A 19,098-nucleotide genomic window follows, 5' to 3' on the forward strand; every position below is an offset into this window, starting at 1 on the left:
CATTTTAGTGGCTATTATTAAACAGTGTCTTCTCAAATATCCCTAACTCACTTTGGATAGTGTGCGAGAATAAATAGCTTTAGCCCCGAATGCTTTGGGCCCATTATTAATATAGCAACATTAGTAATACCACTCATTTTTATTGTTATTAATGTATATAATGTGCTACTATTTTGTGATCATAGGAAATAACACTGTAATATTGAAGAAGTGCAAGTTGCTTTCAATCAGTGATTGCCAGTCTTCAAACAGCAAGTTCAGCATTGTGAACACCCTTCAGGTCATACAGCTTGCTTCCCTATTTATTTGTGGGATTTGGGTATTTATTTGTTAGCTGCATGATTATCCCCGTCTTTTAAATTTAAAAGTTGCAGGGCAATTTTGATGATATTTTAAAAGTAAAGAAGTCAAGTTTTTAAGTAGGGACAGTATAGAAGATATGATTTTGGGCCCTAAATTTTTCAGAGATACTTTCTGGTATGCCTCCTCCCTCCTGAACCTCCAAGAGGGATCCCCACAGTAGAACTATCATCAACCCAATAGGCTCTTTGGAGAAGCTGTCTTGTAGTATACCAGTTGCTTCAGCATGCAGCATGAAGTCTACTTCTAACAGAGAGCTAGTAAGCCTTGCTACTGACAGAATTCAAGTTAATCAGACTGCATCTCAGGAAAGGGTGAGACTCAGTCCCAAGGGTTAGGTTTTTGTATTCACCAAATGGAGAGGACCTGTTCCTGGTTTTTCTGCCTGTGGATGAAGAAGGTGTAATGTTCCTTTTGAGAACTCAAGAAAAGGCAAGCCAGTAACATGTGAAGACCTCTGAGGAGATGGAGAATGGCTCTGTTATCCCTAAAATAAGATTAAATTTGAATGAGATACTGCGTTGGAAGAATGCATAATCTCTTGAGCAGAGGGAGAATCTGAGGCAAAATGGGCATTACATACTAAGTTTTCCCTGGCCTGACCTGAGTGATCAGAGGTTTATGTGAATGATTAAGCTCAGTTAATGCACCTTTAGGAAATTAACTATCACACAAAATTCCAAAACCAAGCAGGAGAATCGATTCTAACAGAGCAATAAATACATATCTGCCTTCTAAAAGACCATAACCACACTGGTCGCGTTTTCTCATTGCTTAGAGTGTCCCACGTTGTCAATACAGTTTACAGAACTTAAGGCCCCTATGAGAAAGAGGTGGTGCGTTACAGCAATGTTCAAAGGAAAGTATACTACTCATTTCTCAAATGACTATTCAAGTAATCCCTTGGAATCCCATGGTACTTCTGCCTTGGCATCTTCAAAAACAAATTTATCATAATTTGAGCTGCCAGTCCTACAAGATTAACCTGGACCTGGAAAGCTTAAGTTTCTTCTTCCGTCATTATATTCAGATGACTATATTCCTGCTTTAGATTTGTCAATTAACCATTATCTCATGTAACACCCAGCAAGACATTCAGCCTCAAATAGTATCTTCATGAATGGGCCAGTTGCAGACACAGCTGTAAGTAGTTGAGCTCAATCTCACATAGCGTGTACTGTGTGGTGTCGCTTTGGTGTATGGTGAAAATTTACTTTCCCTGCTAACACCTGTGGATCTTATCCCAAGGAAATCTGCTAAAATCAGGGCAACCTCCATATCATCAGTTTTAGCATAGAATCGTGTTTTGAAGAGAGTGCCAGCTTAGAGTTCTGCCTTGGTTATATGAAAAACAAACATTTCCTGATTGCTGACCCAAACAGGACTTGACCTTTGGAAGCTCTGTCACAATGCCCATCTTTAGCCAGAGTCTTTGTAGCCTCCCATGAGAAAGCTGGAGTAACCACTAGTGACTAATTGTAGGTGCCCACTGCTGCCATAGCAGAACCCATGCCCTAATTTTCTTCCCAATAAAAGGAAGCTAGGTATGATTCCCCTCCCTGTTATTAAAGTTAGCCTTTCTAAATATCCCCCAAGTTTTATACATTCCTTAAGGAGGACACATTAAAGTGATGCATGAGGATCACTAGATCTTATATGGCTATAAAGAATACATCCTGTTCACCTCAGCTAGAAAATGATGTGTTCTATTTGCTTGCTGTTGAATCACCTTCTAGAATTATGTAAAAACATTAGCGGGTTACTGAAAGCCTTATATCATTGTCTCATTAGATTTTGTCATAAAAATAATAAAAACTCTTTCCTTAAGTGCATTATTTTTTGCACTATTATCTATCCTGTTGCTTAAAACAGTATTTTATAAAGTTTTCTAGTTCACAGACCAGCAAGACATAAACATCCTCACCCAACAATTGTGTAAGACAAGCTAGATAGCTACACAGATCTAATCTTCCTCATATAAACCATTATGCAATAGTACAAAAAAAATGAATTTTTATTACTTTTCATGTCCTTAGTTTTCTAGTCTTGTCCACTAATTTATTAACCTTGAGAACATGGTGTTTACCTGAAAAATACAATTGTTTCCATGAAAAGAGGCATGGAAATGGAAGGAGTTTTATGTATTCTTTTTTTAAACTGCTTTGCAAATTCTTTGCACAACAAACCTCGCCAATCTGTAAACAGGGCTCTAGCTACTGTGTTTGTCCACAGCAAGAGCTACAGATGAACACAGTGTAGTTGTGTGATGACAGGAACAGCTGACTCATTAGTAGAGAGCAGTGAAAGGTAATTAACCCTGGGAAAAGTACAGCTGCCATGCGAGCTGTTCCTTTCTGTAGGATCTGATTAGAAATTAGTGTTAAACCACTGATTCTTTAAAAAAATGTCATTGATAATTCACTTTCTCTCTCAGGTGTGGCCCCTAAAAGGGGCCTAGGATAGAACTAGTGTACAAAAGGTCTTCTATTTAAAAAGGTCTTTTCTGAGGGAAGTACACACCTGTTTGGCTGCTTCTGGACTTTTGTTAACCATGAATATTGTCCCAGCTTTGAATGTTTTGAGGACACCCTCCAAGTCCATGGGCAGTGCAGAGAATGCATTGTCAAAATGATTTAAGGTAGAACTTTGTTGGTTGCCATAACGGCACCTTTAGTGAGGCTGATTATTTAAAAGTCACAGCTACTACTTCTTGTACCAGGACATAGTTCTGATGCAACACGACATAGACCTCTTCAAAAGAAAACAAAAATCTGTCTCCTGGGGTAGGTTGACACAGCATATGAAAGAAAGGATTACACCCTGAGCATGAAAGCTGCCCCCTAGCCCACCCCTTTCCCTGCACGCATCTTGGTATTTGAGGTGCCAACAGAAGAGGCATAACCCATGATTTAATCTGACATCCAAACAACAAGCCAGCCTATTACATATATAACCAGACACCTGATACAGGCCTACTTATCAAGAGTGACATAACGATCAACTAAAATAGTATAATTTCATTACTATGCTACTTTAATTTCTAAACTGTTGTTTATTATTTACAACTGTCATATCCAAAATAGTTAGTCATCTTACTTTGTAAGATCTTCTGGCCAGGACTGTATCTTTATATACCTGTGTGCTTAATATAATGTGCATGTGAGTGCTTTCACATGCAAATAACATGCATTATTAAAGTCCATGACAGCGTTCTGGTTGTTTTCAAAGGATCCAGGCTTACACTAGGGACTCTGAAGGGTAACTGTGTTTAAAGTTATAAAGTTTGTAAGCCATCTCTCCATAGGATCACATTTTTCATCTTGCTCAAGTCAAATTTGCTGCAATAGGATGAATAATGTATTAGTATTATTTTACCAATATAAAGTAATATTACAAAGATATGTTTCTGTAGTGTTATTTTTAACTCAGTAACATTGAGAACAAAAACATTCAAAGCAAAATGGTTAAAGATCTTTCCTAGGAGAATGATTCTCTTTATAGGAAAACAAGTGAAACAGATTTTTAAATAAAGACTTGACATTGCAAGAGGACAGATATCTCTGGATTGCCTAATGTTAGGAGAGATGAGAAATGTATTTAAAATTATTTTGCCATTCACCATGCATTAGTTAGTCCCCATTTTTCTCAGAATTGTCCTTTTTTATTTGTTCTTTTGTTTGTTTTGTTTTTGTTGGTTTTTTTTAAGTAAAAAAGCTTGAAAAGAAAGAGAAAACTTTTTCTTGGAAATCCCAAGTAACAGCATACGCTTGAGGTATCAGGTTGAGTTTCAGAGGAAGTGAAAGCATGAGCAGGCTATTAAATTGAACACATGAGGGTGAAAATAATATTCATTACCTTAAAGCATGGTTAGAAATGCACAAAAGCACTTCACAGCACTCTACATCGTTGTCTGCATTTAGCTGAAAGGTGAAGAGACTTGCTGAAGGTCACAGAATAGATCAGTGGCAGAGGCAGGAAGAGAGTTCCAGAATCCCTTTTTTCCGAATTATTAGCTCAATCACAGTGCCTTCTGTTTGTGTCTACCACAGAAGACAGGTATCATTTTAGGAAATAACCTTTGCCCCACTCTGGAATCATAAAAAGCTCTGAAAAGAGAATTTAAACCACCATCCCTGATGCCACTGGCCTCTTAATGTACTTTGAACAGACTGAAGAATCTTTCCCTTGCTCCTCACACCTGACAAACATTTGCTGAGAGAAATGAGAAATGTTTTCAGATAAGAAGTCTGTCCCAGTGAACATTTAACATGCACATTTTGGTATCTGACAATCATTAGCCTTTTTTTTTTTGCATATTCTTTACTACTTTGATTTGCAGGTGGTATTTTTGTTCTTGGTTTGGTTTTCCTGTGCTCTTCAGCATCTTCAGGATCTTCAGGGCAGTGTAGTGCAAGCAAGCCCCATTATCTTTAGCAGTTAGGGTCATTACAAGTCTTTTAGATGGTGGCAGACTGTACTTCACATGGCACTCTTGAAGTTAATGAACATATGTGATTTGCATGTTGAGGGAAGGCACACTTCCCTTTGTGTGACTTTCCCTTTCTTGGGACATGTCTGTCATGCTTAATGAAGACAGCTTGCTGTTCAGAAAGGGGAGGGTGAATGCACAGGATAGCAGAATAGTAGTTGTATTTCTTTTTATAAAAATAGTTTATATTTTTAGGTTCGTTGTTCCTTTTGACTCCATGTCTGAGAATGTTCAATGACCTAATTAGCCATGGGTTTGGTCCAGCATAAGAATTGTGATGTCCTAATTGGGCTATTAAATCAGTCCCAAAAAATTTGGCTGGAACAGTCAAAAATCACAGGGAAGGAATTTAGTAAAGCCTGTAAGTATTGGAGAAGTGACCACTTTTACTGAACCTAATCAGCTCCAGCACTTCTGTAGGCGTCCCATGCAACCATAACAGCACCCCCATAAAACTGCCCTTCAAACCCCTTGGCTCCTGACTAGCTTGCTGGAAACCATGTATGGTACAAGGACTGTAACACTGGTGGATAAACAGCAGGTGTGTAGCAATAACAGAGCCAGACCAGAACCTTCCTGATGCTGAAAAAAGTTGTAACAGAGTACTTAAAATGACACGGTTTTGCTGCTCTTACTTATTCTGTGCTCAGACGTCTCCCACTGGCCTCAGTCCTGCAACTACTAAGCACCTCTTCGATGAGCGTAACATGGTCATCTTTTGCTGAAGCCAGTAGCAATCCCTTCGCCACCCCCCAGAACCTGACAACAGAGATGGCTCCATGCAGGAAAAGTCATCCAGGCTGAAAAAAAGAGTAAACATGTTTTAAAAGAAAACAAACCCTGTGTTCCAGAGTCAATGATGCATGCTCTTTGAACTTTTCTTTTAAAATTGCTCTGAAATCATAAGGTTGTTATGGTGTGGTTTTACTCAAAATAATGCATATCATTGTAACACAAGCCTTGAAGTTAAGTGGCTACTTTAATGAAACATAGTTACCATAGTTACAGCAGAAGAACAGAGAATAACTTTTAGGCCTTTTGAAGCTATGAATTAGTTTAAAAAAGGAAAAGGAATAAACAAGCATGCAGAAGTTTATTATTCAGTGTTTCATGCCTGACCAACTCTAAAAAAGAAAAACTCTCCCTAGACTAAGGCATTAACATTTTCCAGCTGAAATCTGTAATTGCCTATCAACAAACAAAATTACATTTCAACTCCTCAGTATGTTTGTTTCCATGTTTTTTCCTGTCTTTTTTCTTTCCTGAAGAAACAGATTTTTCCAAAGTTCTGCTTTCAGCATTTTGCTAATAACTGACATTTTACAGCACCTTGGTTGCCAAAAAAATAATGCCCTAAAGGCAATAATACATTGCTAAACACAACTCATGAAATCTACGGTCTAGCTCTATTACTCATTATAAACACTATCTTAAGGCTGATGAGAGGGAAATGAGAATTTGTCATAGTGAAGATGTCTTCTAAGACCAGCTTTGTTGTTTTTCAGTTTAGCATTGAGATGTGCTCTATTCCTGAAGTGTTAATGGAGGTCACTGCCGTTGCTCTCCTTTACTGTGTCAAAGCAAAGGAGTTCCTACATAGTTGACTATTGAGAAACAAAATGTTCTTTCCAGTGTATCACCTTCAGCTTATGAGCCTCTAGAGCAGCAGTGATTAACAGGACTTTTACAAAGTTTCTGTGTAGTTACAAGGACAGCTTCAATCTTCTGTCATTTTTTTGCATTAGCTATGATTATGCTTTTACCACCAAAATGCATTTATTTTAAAGGTAACAATACAGACTCAGAGAATAGCTTATGTTTCATCTATATTTATCAGCACTCACTGTACATTTGTGTCTTCATTACCAGGAAATATTAAGGGACATTGTGCCATCTATTCCTGTTTACAGTTTATTATGCAGAGATAGGAAACACTTAGCATGTAAAATGAATGTAGAAATTATTCCTGGATAGAAACACGGACATTTCCCACTCGTTGGCTCTTTCTCCTCCATCACCGGATCAGAGTGTAATTGTCAGTAATCAGGCCTGCTTGCTGCTGATAAAACCACTCTGAATGCTAGCAGCCTTCTTTGTGTGATGACTCAATTATTCCAGAAGTGCCTCATCAAATCTGCCCCATCAGCTGGGCTAATAAATAAGGAGAAGAAACTAGCCCCCCAAAGCAAATTATAAATCCATTTGCATTAACCATTTCGCTGGTCCATGATCTAGGCAGAAATAAGCATGGCAGATTGTGTTAAGCTTATTTGAATATGTTTATAATGTTTACAGCATGCAACCTTTTTTTTTTTTTTTTTTTTTTTTTTTTTCCACAAGGTGTTGGAATTATTGGTCATGAATAGCATCTAAATGCAGTTATGTTAATTACAGCAAAGCCTCAGGCATCTTTGAGGGATAGTTTGTTGCTTAAATCAGGTGAAAGTTAAACCCTTCTGCTGGGAGAAATATGATCTTGCACATGGCATTGGTATTACTGCCCTGTTTAAAACAGAGGACGAGTGCAAGGGATGTGTTTTTACAGGTACTGGAAGGACTACTACCTGTGCTACCAGACTGTCTTGCACTAGTAACGTGACCTCCTGTTCATTTCAGGGTAGAACTAGGTGAGGTAAAGTTTAGTTTAATAGCTGGGAAACAAAATACAGTAGTTGGAACAGCAATAATTCTCTTTCGTGTGTACTCTGCACTTAATAGTAATAAGTGTGAAGAGGAGTACTCTGCCCAAGGGAAATTCCTTTCTGAAGCTCAAATTATATAAAAATGGTGTTTCCAAGTAGACTCCTTCAGATTTCCAAGACTACCCATGTGTACTGCACTGAGGGTGTTAAAGTGAAGCATAAGAACAAATGAAATTAATTTGTTCAGTCATGTACTGAAATTACACATGTGGTTAAGGATCTCACTGAGGTGACACCTAAGTTTGTGCAGAACAGTGCGTAAAGTTACATACTTCAGCCTGTGCAGGTTAAAGATCTGACTGCAGTCAAGAGCTCAATATATCTTCATTTGTTTATAATGGCATCTTTTGCTTTCACATATTATTTTTTCCTCAAATACAAAATATGTTGCATTATTTTATCTTGAAAAAGAGAAATCACTTTCACTGTAGAAACATGAAAAATATTCAGGGATCATAATGGTGACCACATTGGATTTTGTTTCCTTAGCTATTACTTCCATTTTGAGTTAACAAATCACAAACTGCTGTGATTTTTCATTTTCATATTTGCAGTATATCAACTAGTGATGTGCTAAATGAGAGAAAATAGAATTCATCTGTTGGAAATTCTATCCATTATGCTCAAAAAAGGGGTTAGAATCTTTTACAGATGTAGTACAGATTTGTGTACTGCAATTCTGACTGAGAAAACAACCTCAGATGTCTGGTGAGATAATTCCTGACTGTACAATATGTCTTTTCTGCTTATTAAATCCTCAGGAACTCTCTAGTAATTTGACCTGAATGAGTGGACTTCTACCCATAGACAATGGGTCAACAAGAACAGTTGCTTGAAGGGGATTGTCACACACATCTGATGTTGAGGATCAGGGCCCAAATAGTGATTCACATCAGGATCCTGGTATGACTCATGGATCTCAGTAGGATGGCACTTCAGAGTCAGTAGAAAATCATGTTGCACTGGAAATGGCTATAAACCAAAGGATGGATTGCAAAGGTTCCAGGTGACTTCACTGAACCATTACACTGACAAATCAGGCAACTCATTTATTCCATCTTTGTGGGTTTGTAAAGTTTATTATTCTGGTTGAATTAAGGTGCTGGGGAAGTTTTTCTTTGCAGGCAGGCAAATTTCACCTTCAGGATTAAAAAAAAATCTGTTCAGACATGTGGGGAGTTGAAGTGCATGCATATTTTGCTGTCTGTAAATCCTTTTGAACTCTTCAATAAACAGACAAATAAGTTAATGCAAGTTTTGAATACATGGGGCCAAATGAAGACAGATGTGGACTTAACAAGAGTGATACCATCAAAGAACCTTTGTTGACAAATAAGTGAATTAGTTCTACCTGATTACAATCAACAAAAACCTTATCATCAAAGCCATCAATAACATAGATGTTCTTATGGGCTCTTGAGGCTGAGATTTTAATTTTTGCAGTTGGCACTGCAGACTTCTATCTGCACTTCTAACAATGCCTCAAAATCTGGCATTGAATTTATAATTCATAAAATTATATGAATTTATAATTCATAAAATATACTAAAATAAAGTGTTTCTCAGTAACTTATTGTGTAAGATCTTGATGTTACTGTGAAATCAGCACTAACTCTTGTTTGCTTCTTGAAGTATCAGATCCCAGCACTTATATTTGAAATGTATGTTGTTGCTTGGAGTGTGGACAGGGGGTGACACATAATTTATATTCCATTAGGGGTATGCCACATCCCATGACACAGCATAATCCTACACACACTACACACCCTGTTTATAGCATGACAGATGCATGACATTGTATTAGACTTTTTATGAAACACGTATCTTCAAATGTGGGTACTCACCCACGAATCAGTTGTACGGCAGCCAGCAACCTGTTAAGTGAAAAAATAGAAAACAGCACATTTAAACCTACTAACTAGTAACTTCTGTTGCCGTTACTCACAGAAGAGGGGTTCATATTTTGTGCTTTATATGAAGTCTTGCTTTTGTCCTGCTATAGCACTGTCTGCTTTACAAAGCTATCTGATGATGTCACGTGCAAGGCAGATGGGAGTAAAATAGCAAATACACTGTTGCATGTAGTTTTCCAGCACAATTTTAAAACCTGCCCCTCAGCCCCTACCCAGCCCAGACTCCTTCTCTTAAAAGAAGGATTTTCAATGTATTAGCTTATTATGTAAAGTTAAATGTGAAAAGTTTTGTATATTTTCCTGTCCTTTGTGCACTTTTCCAAGTGGATCTCAGCTGTGCTGTCTTAACTCTCGGTCCCTTAGGATGAGAGAGACAGCAGATGGGGTTAGGGCAGAGGGCTGATGCTTCTGACAGCAAACGGCCTGGTTGTTGAGTGGAAGCTGTGAGCGTCAGGAAGCTCCTTTTCCCCAGAGAACCAACTAACCACTGAAGAAAGTTGAAAATGAGCCCTTTGAGAAACGCTATTAAAAGTAGTAAAAAATTGCAATTGTGCAGATGATGTGCTGCTGTGTGGTTATTCGGATGCTAATGAGTTTGACATTAGGGAACTGAAAGGGTTTACAGCTACTCCCTTATGTGATTCAGTTCTTTATTGGCAAGCTTTGAGAAAATAAATGAAAAATATATTGCTAATAAATACATAACATGATAGGATTTTAGACAAAAAGCTGCTAAGTTTTAGGCTTTAAAAAGAGCTTTGTTCACTATTGTAGCTATTCTTAGAGATCTTTTGTTTTAGATTAGTATTTTTGAACAAAGAGGAAGAGACAGGTAGAAAGCTTTAAGACTCCTTTTGGGTTTTTTTCATGGATATTGAAATAGAATAATGGGGAAAGAGGCCTTTGAGGATAAACAAAATCTTTTTCCAGCAACATATTGGCTAGAAAACAACTTTAAAAATCTTTTCAATATCGGACTGTTTTGTTCTGGGTTTTCTCCCTTCTTCATCATCTTGCATCTGTTGTCTGTTTTGCTGTTTGATAAAAGTGTATTTATTTTAATTAAAAGTTATTGATGGGATGCAACTAATATTCTCTCTATTGGGACGGAAGCAGAAATTAGTCACTCAATAAACTCAAGCTTTCCGGAGAATCTGTTTAGAATGAGCCTTTCCAGTTGCTGAAATGTAACATTACACATTTTCCTGACAAAACTTCATCAGATATCATTAAATGAACACTTAAAGCTTCACCTTCAAGTTCCAAAAGTTTGTCTGAAAACTTTTTTATAATCAGAATATATGGAATGAATTGATCTATTTTACTAAATACACTGGATACTATTTGAAAAGGACCTCTGAAATTGCAAGTGATTGTAAAATTTTTATATTTAGGTCACTAGTGGCAGGAGTGATGCTGAAATAAAGCCTGCCCATAATAACTGCTTATGGCCAGATTTCCCCAGTTGCAAGTGCCTACAGCTTTAAATGTCCGAAGGGTTTGGGTATTCATTATTTCTGAATACATGTCCCTTAGTATTGTACACTCAGATCTAAACTTCTGCAGCTCTTCCATTGCTGTTACTATTGATTCAGCAGGAGTTTCCTCACAGAAAGGAAGAAAAATTGAGCATGGAGAAATGTCAAGGATGTCCTTCAGTTTGCTTATGGTGAGAACATTATCAGTTTGCCAAACTTTAAACTCTGATATTCAAAATCAGAAAAAAATAAAACGATGCGATTTTCTGCTATTATTAAAATATTTTAGAATGCTTCTCATTTATTTCACATCTTGTACTGAACCATCCTATTCAGTCAAAGGGGTTCTGATGCACTAAAAAACATTTGGCTAAGGATTTCTACATAGAGAAACTATGGATTTTTGTCTGTGCAAGAAGAAAAACTTTTCTTAGAGTAGGTCTATTTTATAAGTCATCAGAAAGGGTGTTAACAATATAAAGGAAGTACAACAACAAAAGAAAAACTGCTATTCTTTCTGCCTTTAAGAAGCATCATTGATACCTTTATACCACATCTTTGAAAAACCGCACAAGAAAACAACACACCTGGATTATTTGCCCATTTGATTTAAAGAATGTCCTGTTTCATCTATGCTTTATTTAGTATAGCTGTTGCTTTTTTTTCTTTTGTTGTTTTGTTTTTTTGTTTTTGTTTATTTTTTTCCAGAGAATGAATTTCAGGATTATCTGTTAAATCAGGCAAGGCATCCTGGGCTGAGTGACGAATTTGGTCCTTTGGAATCTGCACATATTTTCACCTGGAAACACACAAAGGTGGGATAATTTCTTTACAAAAATGAATTTGAGTCAAAATATATCTATCTATTAGTACTAGAATACTATGTGGTTTCATGTGTAGTGTCTCGTGCGCAAAGACTTTTCCTCTCATAGCATCTGCTGTTTTAAGAACAGCAGTCTTCAACAATCAGGTATAACAATACCGAACAATTGAAAAATATATAAATCTTTGTAAATACCTAGAAATTTTCGTTTTTAAATTTTAGAGCTCCACTCTGTTAGCATTACATACAGACAGGAACACAATTATTTTTAAATCTATATGACTCCAGGAGTGAGAATGTATTTCATAATGAGCTGCTTAAATTTAACCTGTGAAGGATATCTTACTTGTGATTTTTTTTTAATACCTATTGAGATTTTTTAAACTATGTATCAGTGGGATTAAAATTTTTGTGTATTTGTAAAAGATATCAAGGTGTCAAATAATTTTTTTCTTTTTGAATATTGACACTTTCTTTTTTCTAAAAAATTATATTTAGTACATCATAGCCCAGAAAATAGTGATAAGACACTGAACATCAAAAATAGAAATCCAGGAAAAAAAGCCTCAAGAAAGTAGAATTACACATCAGCTTGTGTTGAGCTGCATTTCAGTGTGGTAGACTATATAATTTTTCTCTAAATTTAAAAAGCTAGCAGTTGCCCCTTAATTTCATAAAGCTGTGACTCTGCCCTCTAAAGCCTTGGTAAAGAAGACTAATAGAAATACTTGGCACATGTTGGTTACCTAAGGGAATAATAGAACTATTTGCTGTAGTCGTTTGGCAAAAGGAAATAAACATATGGCTTTGGTTTATATTCAGCACTGCCAGTTGTGCAAAGTTGCATGGATGAAGTGTACAACAGCAGTGACAACTCAGAAATCAGAAGTGAGAATCAAAATAAATCATCCTCATTACAAAGCTATTCAAGCCTGCCTCTGATTTAAGGTTTATTTTGTCGCTGCATATTTTCAAGTAGTGACCTCAATGTAAAAAAAATACATTTCTCAAAAATATGTATGCCATTTGACCACACTATAAAATGCAAAATTGTTGATGATTTATACGTGTTATAAACATGCTTTAAAGTTTGTATTCAATAAATGTACTTACTTATTTTAGTTCATGAGAAATTAATACATCTGAACCAATGATCTCCATGTTATTCAAGTTTCTCCTAGAGAAATCAGGAATAACATTGTGTAAACTAAAGCAAAAGTTTCAAAAATAAAGATGACTCCTTGGTTAACAATAATAAAAATCACAAAAGAACGCATATTTTTATTAAAAATCTTTAAAAACATCTATTTTGTAAATATTTATTCTCCTTTCTGACAATTAACATGTTATTAAAAAAAAAAAAAGAGCAAGAAACTTTAACCACAGTACAAGCAATGTTCCTAAAAATTTTGACTTTAGAGTTTGAACTTTTTTACTGTCAGTAATCAGAATATATAAGCTTTATCTAGAAGTTGCTGTATGTGTACTTTGGATTTCCTTCTTGCACCATACTTCTCACCGTCAGTCTGCCATTAATGCTTCGTATTAAAAAAAGCTGTCGTGGATTGACAGAAAGATGCAGTCAGCACACATATACACAGAGAGAGCCAAACAGTGCTCCATGCTTCTGGCCAGGCTACAGGAAATCTTGCTTTAAAGTGTCTTTTTCTTCATGATTATTCTCTTCTTATTTGTTAGATTCTTATACAAGTTATTGAAAAGAAACATTAAAATATGAGTACCAAAGCACTGAAAAGCTTGCTCTGAGGGTATTTTTTGTTGTAGGGAGAGGCACACGTAGTGTCGTATCACCTTGGGGCACAGCACAGCACAGACAGGTTTGCAGTGCTTAGTGGTTTCTGACTTCAACTTTCAAGTTTGTGACTTGTGTTTAAGACTTGAGGGTGGATTTGTGTTGTTGTAGTTTTTTTCTGGCTAAGTTCATTAGGCTAGTGACAGATGTGGCTATTGCCTCTATACAAATCTAAGTAGTTTTCAAATTAAAAATAGTAGAAAAAAGTGATTCTTTTTTTTCAGAACTCTCAGGATCACTTAAGGTTTGTCCTGAAGAAATTGTTTGCCAAATTTCATTTTGAAAATCAGGTGTAACTTTTAGTTGGAAAATCACAAATATCAACTTTTATAGTCCTTACCTCTGGATAAACCAATGATTTCTTTTCCTCTAACTAGTTACACAAAAGGAAACCGAGTGCTGCTCCAGCAGTGTGAAACCCACTCAAGGAAAGTCTTGCTTGTACAAAGATTACAATAGAAATTAGAAAGTGCATAGCTCTTACAATAGCTCTTTCTAGGAGGTGTATTTCACTTCTACCTATGTCAGCAGCACTAGCTTCCCCAAGTCATAGTTTATTTGACAGTAATATGCTGTAAAACTATCTTACCAAGATAGCAGTATCAATTTTGTTTCTGAAATCCAGAATTTAAAATGTGCAAGTAAACTGAAATGGTTGCTATTATTATTATTGTTATTATTATCACTTAGTGCACATGCCCTATTTTCAGCTGTTCGTCATATTCTTGGATCCCATTATAATATCAGTACATGCACATGTGCACAGATAGACTCCAGGCACACAAAAACCCAAACTCAGAGCCAAATCCTGATTCTCTCACTCAGGGAAGTATTTCCAGGTGCTGCTCTTGAGTCTGCTGACTGCAGTGGGATGGTACAAACAGAAGAAATAACATTTGATTTCTGCAGCTAGGAACTATGAAATAGTTTGCTCAGAAAGTATGATTGCTGCTATTCCACCAATAAATTCATCTGGAGCTACATGAATACTCTGAAGCAGTCACAGAGAAAGTTACTCCTGTTTCTGCCAAGCAGGATTTGTGGTAGAGCTGGTGACTCCAGTCAGTTTTCTGGGATCTAGTTATTGACTTACCCTTAAGTCTCAACCAAGACTGAAGGAAAGGTGCAGGGAAGATCAAACTGAAATTCACAAAGTCAGAGAGAAAGAATTCATAAACTTAGGGAGATTTGTTGGAACATGCTTTCAAAAAATTATTCAACATTGACATTCTCAGATTTCCAAATCACAGAAACAGGGCATATCTGAAGCAATTCTAAAGCAAACTTTTATTTCTTAGCCTGCTTGCCCAATGATTTGGGATTGCATAGATGCTACCTCTCTGTCACTGTGTTTCCAACTGTGTATCTTCCATTAATTCCTTTTGAGTCCATTAGCTATTTTCAACTAATTTAGAAAGGGAAATGTTTAGATGGGTTCTAAACCCATCAAATCACATAATCTAGGTATAAGACACAATAATAAAGCTGAATTAATTGCACTATTTACTTGGGGGGTTTTGTGAAGCTTGCCCTTAAAAAATATGGGACTATAACTCCCAGTAATATTTTCCTGGCAAGCATTTAGATATTATCCTAATGGTCCTGATGACTAAAAACATCAGTAGTGTGAGGATTTTGTGCAGATATAACCATTCTCTTTATCCCTTGTGGCTTCTTGTCTCAAGATGACGTATGTACTGGGAGAGAGGGCTGACCATCCCCAGCTTTGAGATCATGAAGCACCTTCCAGAATCCATCCAGTCTTTACAGTATACAGCAGTAAAAAGATATGTCTCTCAAATTGAAACCCTGAAAACAATTCTCTATAAAAACTTTGGATGGAATTTCTCACTTACAGTTTAATGTTTTTGTTGTTCCACTGGTGATTTAAAAGTTTGAATACTCCTTGTTGATCATCTGTGACTGTAATTTCATGTAAAACAATCACTAGATTAAAATCAGAAGGCAGAAACTTTGTTCACTTTTTTTTCAGCATCAGTCTGCCTCTGAAAGGACTATCAAACCCCGAAGATATTACATTTAAATTTTGAGCAAAACATGTCTTTTTGCTGACACACTTAAAAGATTTCACAGTTTTTTTCAGTTACTTTTGTATAATCTTCAAGTTACTGCATGGGACATTTTGTAAGTTAAGGTGTTTTCTATGCAACACAGACTTGATCAGTATTTTAATATGTTGTAAGCACCAGGCTAAATAGTCCTATAAATTTTAGGGTTTAGTTGATGAAACATTTCTCATAGTTTCAAATTATTACAAGGAAAGAAAATCAATAGAAAAATCACCTGAATTGATTTTATTGTTGGTTTTCACTCATTGTGCAGTTTTGAAATACTCATCACAATGCAATGTGCTATTTACACCAAAGTAACTGCTGTTCAGTAGAAGCAGTGGACACTTTTTGTTTCATAATTAAAAAAGCAGCACTGTGATTGGTGTGGTATTTATTATGAAATGATGACAAAGGAGTACCAGTGGTTTTAATAGTTTTAGCTTACAGGAGATGTTGTTAATTTTGTCTGTGGAGTTGCAGGTGAAATAATGCACAGTGGATAAATAGTCTATATTGGTTTAACTGAACATAATATATAGTGTGTTCTGGAGTTGTTTGTCTCAATAGACTATAGTAATCAAAAGTAATGAACCTATTATGTGCAGGACCTTGGAGAGCATAGAATGGCAGTAAAAGTGTGGCACATAAAAGGTTTATTAAAGGAAATTAAAGTCCATCATTGCCACACCTGCTCCCCTATTATAAGTCTATGGCAGGTCAGCGCCTTCAATCACAACTCAGCATCAGAGAACAGAGCCATGTTTCCCATTACCATTGCAGTCACATTGCAAAAGCTCATTCTCCAGGTTTTAAGGATAGTAACAAGTAAAGGCTGCCATCAGCCCCACTACGTAAACACAAGCCACTTATGTTCCTTTCCTGTTAATAATCAACATCAGATGTAAATTTAAACGGAGAAAAGATACACTGTCTGGCTTTGAGGTGCATTTCGATCAATTTATATTTTCATTTCAGATATCACTAACCTGGGTTCTAGAATTAGACTTCTTCAAGTACACAAATACCCTTTTCAAATGCTTGAGTTCTTTCCTGCAAATAGGTATTTTGATTCCAGTAGTTGTATACAAAGTGTAACCATATATAATAACAAACAGAAAAAAAAAAAAAAACCAACCCACAGGAAATTAGAAAAATGTTTTTTCTGCCCTAGAAAGGCTGACTTTACTCTTTTTGTTTCTCAGGTCAATTTTGTCATATTCTGCAATGTTCTTTCAGATAAGACCTTCAAAACATCTGAGTTATCTGAGTCATATACAGCTAAAAATAAAGCATCCTCAGATCTTCAAACTCTATAAATGGAAAAAGGCACAAACAGAGCTTCTTGCATCTTCCCTCGGTAGGGCAAATCAGTTCTGCTGATGCTCAGAAAGGAAGAGTGAAATGATAGACAGGATCTTTGGTTGACATTGTTTTCTATCTTGCGACCTTTTGCAGGGAAAGATGCCAGGCATAGGCAACTTCTGGTATCCACAGAATGCATCTACCTATTGCCCAACACAGTTATATAAATCAGGTGCTGGTGTCTACATTTGTTCCTGCATATTGATCTGCAGAAGCACATCAGAGTTGCTTCATCTACAGTATGTTTGACCATCACCATTTTACAAACAGGGAAATGGAGATTCAAAGCAAAGATAGATAGTAAGATACTACTAAAGACTGAAGAAGAATTCCAGAGTTCCTGATATCTTGCCTAGACAAAAATTCCCCATAAGGAAATCTTCCTTATGTAAAAATTGAGTTACTTTTAGAAAGAAAAGGAGTTTGCCTTTCTGGACACGGTCAAAATTACGCTGTTGCACAATCTGCTGTGTGTCACTGCAGCTCTCCACACCAGAACATGAAATCTTAATTCCTTTGAATTTCAGGGGTTTGTAATAAAATCCATGGATTGAAAACCTGCCCCTACAATTATGGGTCTGGGCCAGATCCAAGACCAGAAGGTGCATATTTCCAGCGCTGGTTTAGATGTAGCCAAAAGTGTCATGAAAACAGCTGATCTTGAAAGGTTTCTCATATTTCAGTTAGAAATCTTATTGCAACAGCTGAGGTTTTTGGGGCTCGGATTTTTTGGCTATTTGGTTGGGCTTTTTTTAATGTGAAATGCAATCCTGGACACTACATTCTCCCAAACACTCATACAAATCTGTCTCTTTGGCCAAAACTTCTGCAAGAAGTAATTAAGTGGTGAAATGTTTCAAAGCTATACATCTATTCAAGCAAGAGGGTTTCAGGTTTTAAGGATGAAGTCTTCAGAAATGCAGGTTCCAATGCAGCTATTAAGATATGCTTCACTTACAACAATAATGCAGGTTGCCTGTAGGCAACGTAGCTTTCTGGGACTTTTTTCTTCCAGGAGGTGGATGCTGAAAGCAACACTCATACAGCATTGCTGGTTCTAACCTTACACTTTCAGCTAACACCTGTAGACCTTGTCATTAAACCTTACAGAGTCAGTCATAACCATCACTTTATTAAACAAATCTGTATCATTAAAGGTATCTCCTAGGTATTTACTAGATATTCACAGATGGCTTTTTATCTCTTTGACAAGATTAATAAGGCATGATTATTCTTCTTTCTATTACTGTCTAGGCTTTGGAAATGTGAAAAAAAAAGCATTGGAGACTTTTTTTTTCCTCAATGGCAAAAGGAATGAATTAAAGACTTTGTGTTAATATTACAGATGGACGCAGATGGGGAAAATAAAAAGCTGCGCACACGCTCAAAAGGAACCAAGGGTGAGTTAGCAAGCACGTTCCACGACCCTGTGCCTAGCACACCATGAAATATGATAGTTCCTGTGCACAGTCCTTTAATGTGCAGTAAGAGAGTGTGCAGCTTCCTTAGGGCTGCTTTTTTAATCAAGGCAGGACACAGACTGTTGGCATTAAAAGGCAAGATATTATTAGCTATGGTTTAAAGAAAAACAGAAAAAAATCTACTGTATGCTATTTTCTTTGAGCTATTTCTCAAAGAAAATCAAGGTTATGCTTTTTATTATGCAAACAAAGATTTTCCATAGAGAGTATAGATAGATAATAATGAATGGATGCTTTCAAAATAATGCACAAAACTTTGTCTCAGCCAACTGAATGTTTTTGTCTATTGCCATTAATTATCTGTAAATCAGTTGTGTAAATGGTCCAGAAGTAAATTTACTTTGATCAAAAGCTGCAGGTGTATGTGGCAGAGGAGAATCCTGTGCTAAGTACTGGTGCTTGTGTTTCATTTTGCAAAGTTATGATATAGTTGTATTTACCAGCTATTCCTCTCTTTTTGTAAGGAACAGATGGAAATGCAGTACTGAGAGATAAACAGGCCCTTAATGATCTCAACATCTGGAAACACGATTGACTAGCAATACAGCCCTTCCAGGAAAATAACTTTTTATTTTAATTCATAACACTTTTTGTGACTTTTGATA

General features: G+C 36.4%; 1 protein-coding gene across 3 annotated transcripts in view; it reads left to right on the forward strand.

The window, feature by feature from the left end:
- The window catches only part of ST18 (ST18 C2H2C-type zinc finger transcription factor), a 101,230-nt gene that overhangs the window by 13,960 nt on the left and 68,172 nt on the right, over nucleotides 1-19,098 (forward strand). For all 3 annotated transcript variants that reach the window (XR_003561701.2, XM_027811160.2, XM_027811162.2), the window contains exons 2-3: nucleotides 11,651-11,757; nucleotides 18,358-18,412. Coding sequence is in view for 2 of the 3 variants with exons in the window: in XM_027811160.2 (XP_027666961.2) it covers nucleotides 18,358-18,412 (55 nt within the window). In the remaining variant the exon portion in view is untranslated. The remainder of the gene's footprint in view (nucleotides 1-11,650; nucleotides 11,758-18,357; nucleotides 18,413-19,098) is intronic.

This window comes from Falco cherrug, chromosome 3 (genome assembly GCF_023634085.1).
Source record: "Falco cherrug isolate bFalChe1 chromosome 3, bFalChe1.pri, whole genome shotgun sequence".
Taxonomy (NCBI): Eukaryota; Metazoa; Chordata; class Aves; order Falconiformes; family Falconidae; genus Falco; species Falco cherrug.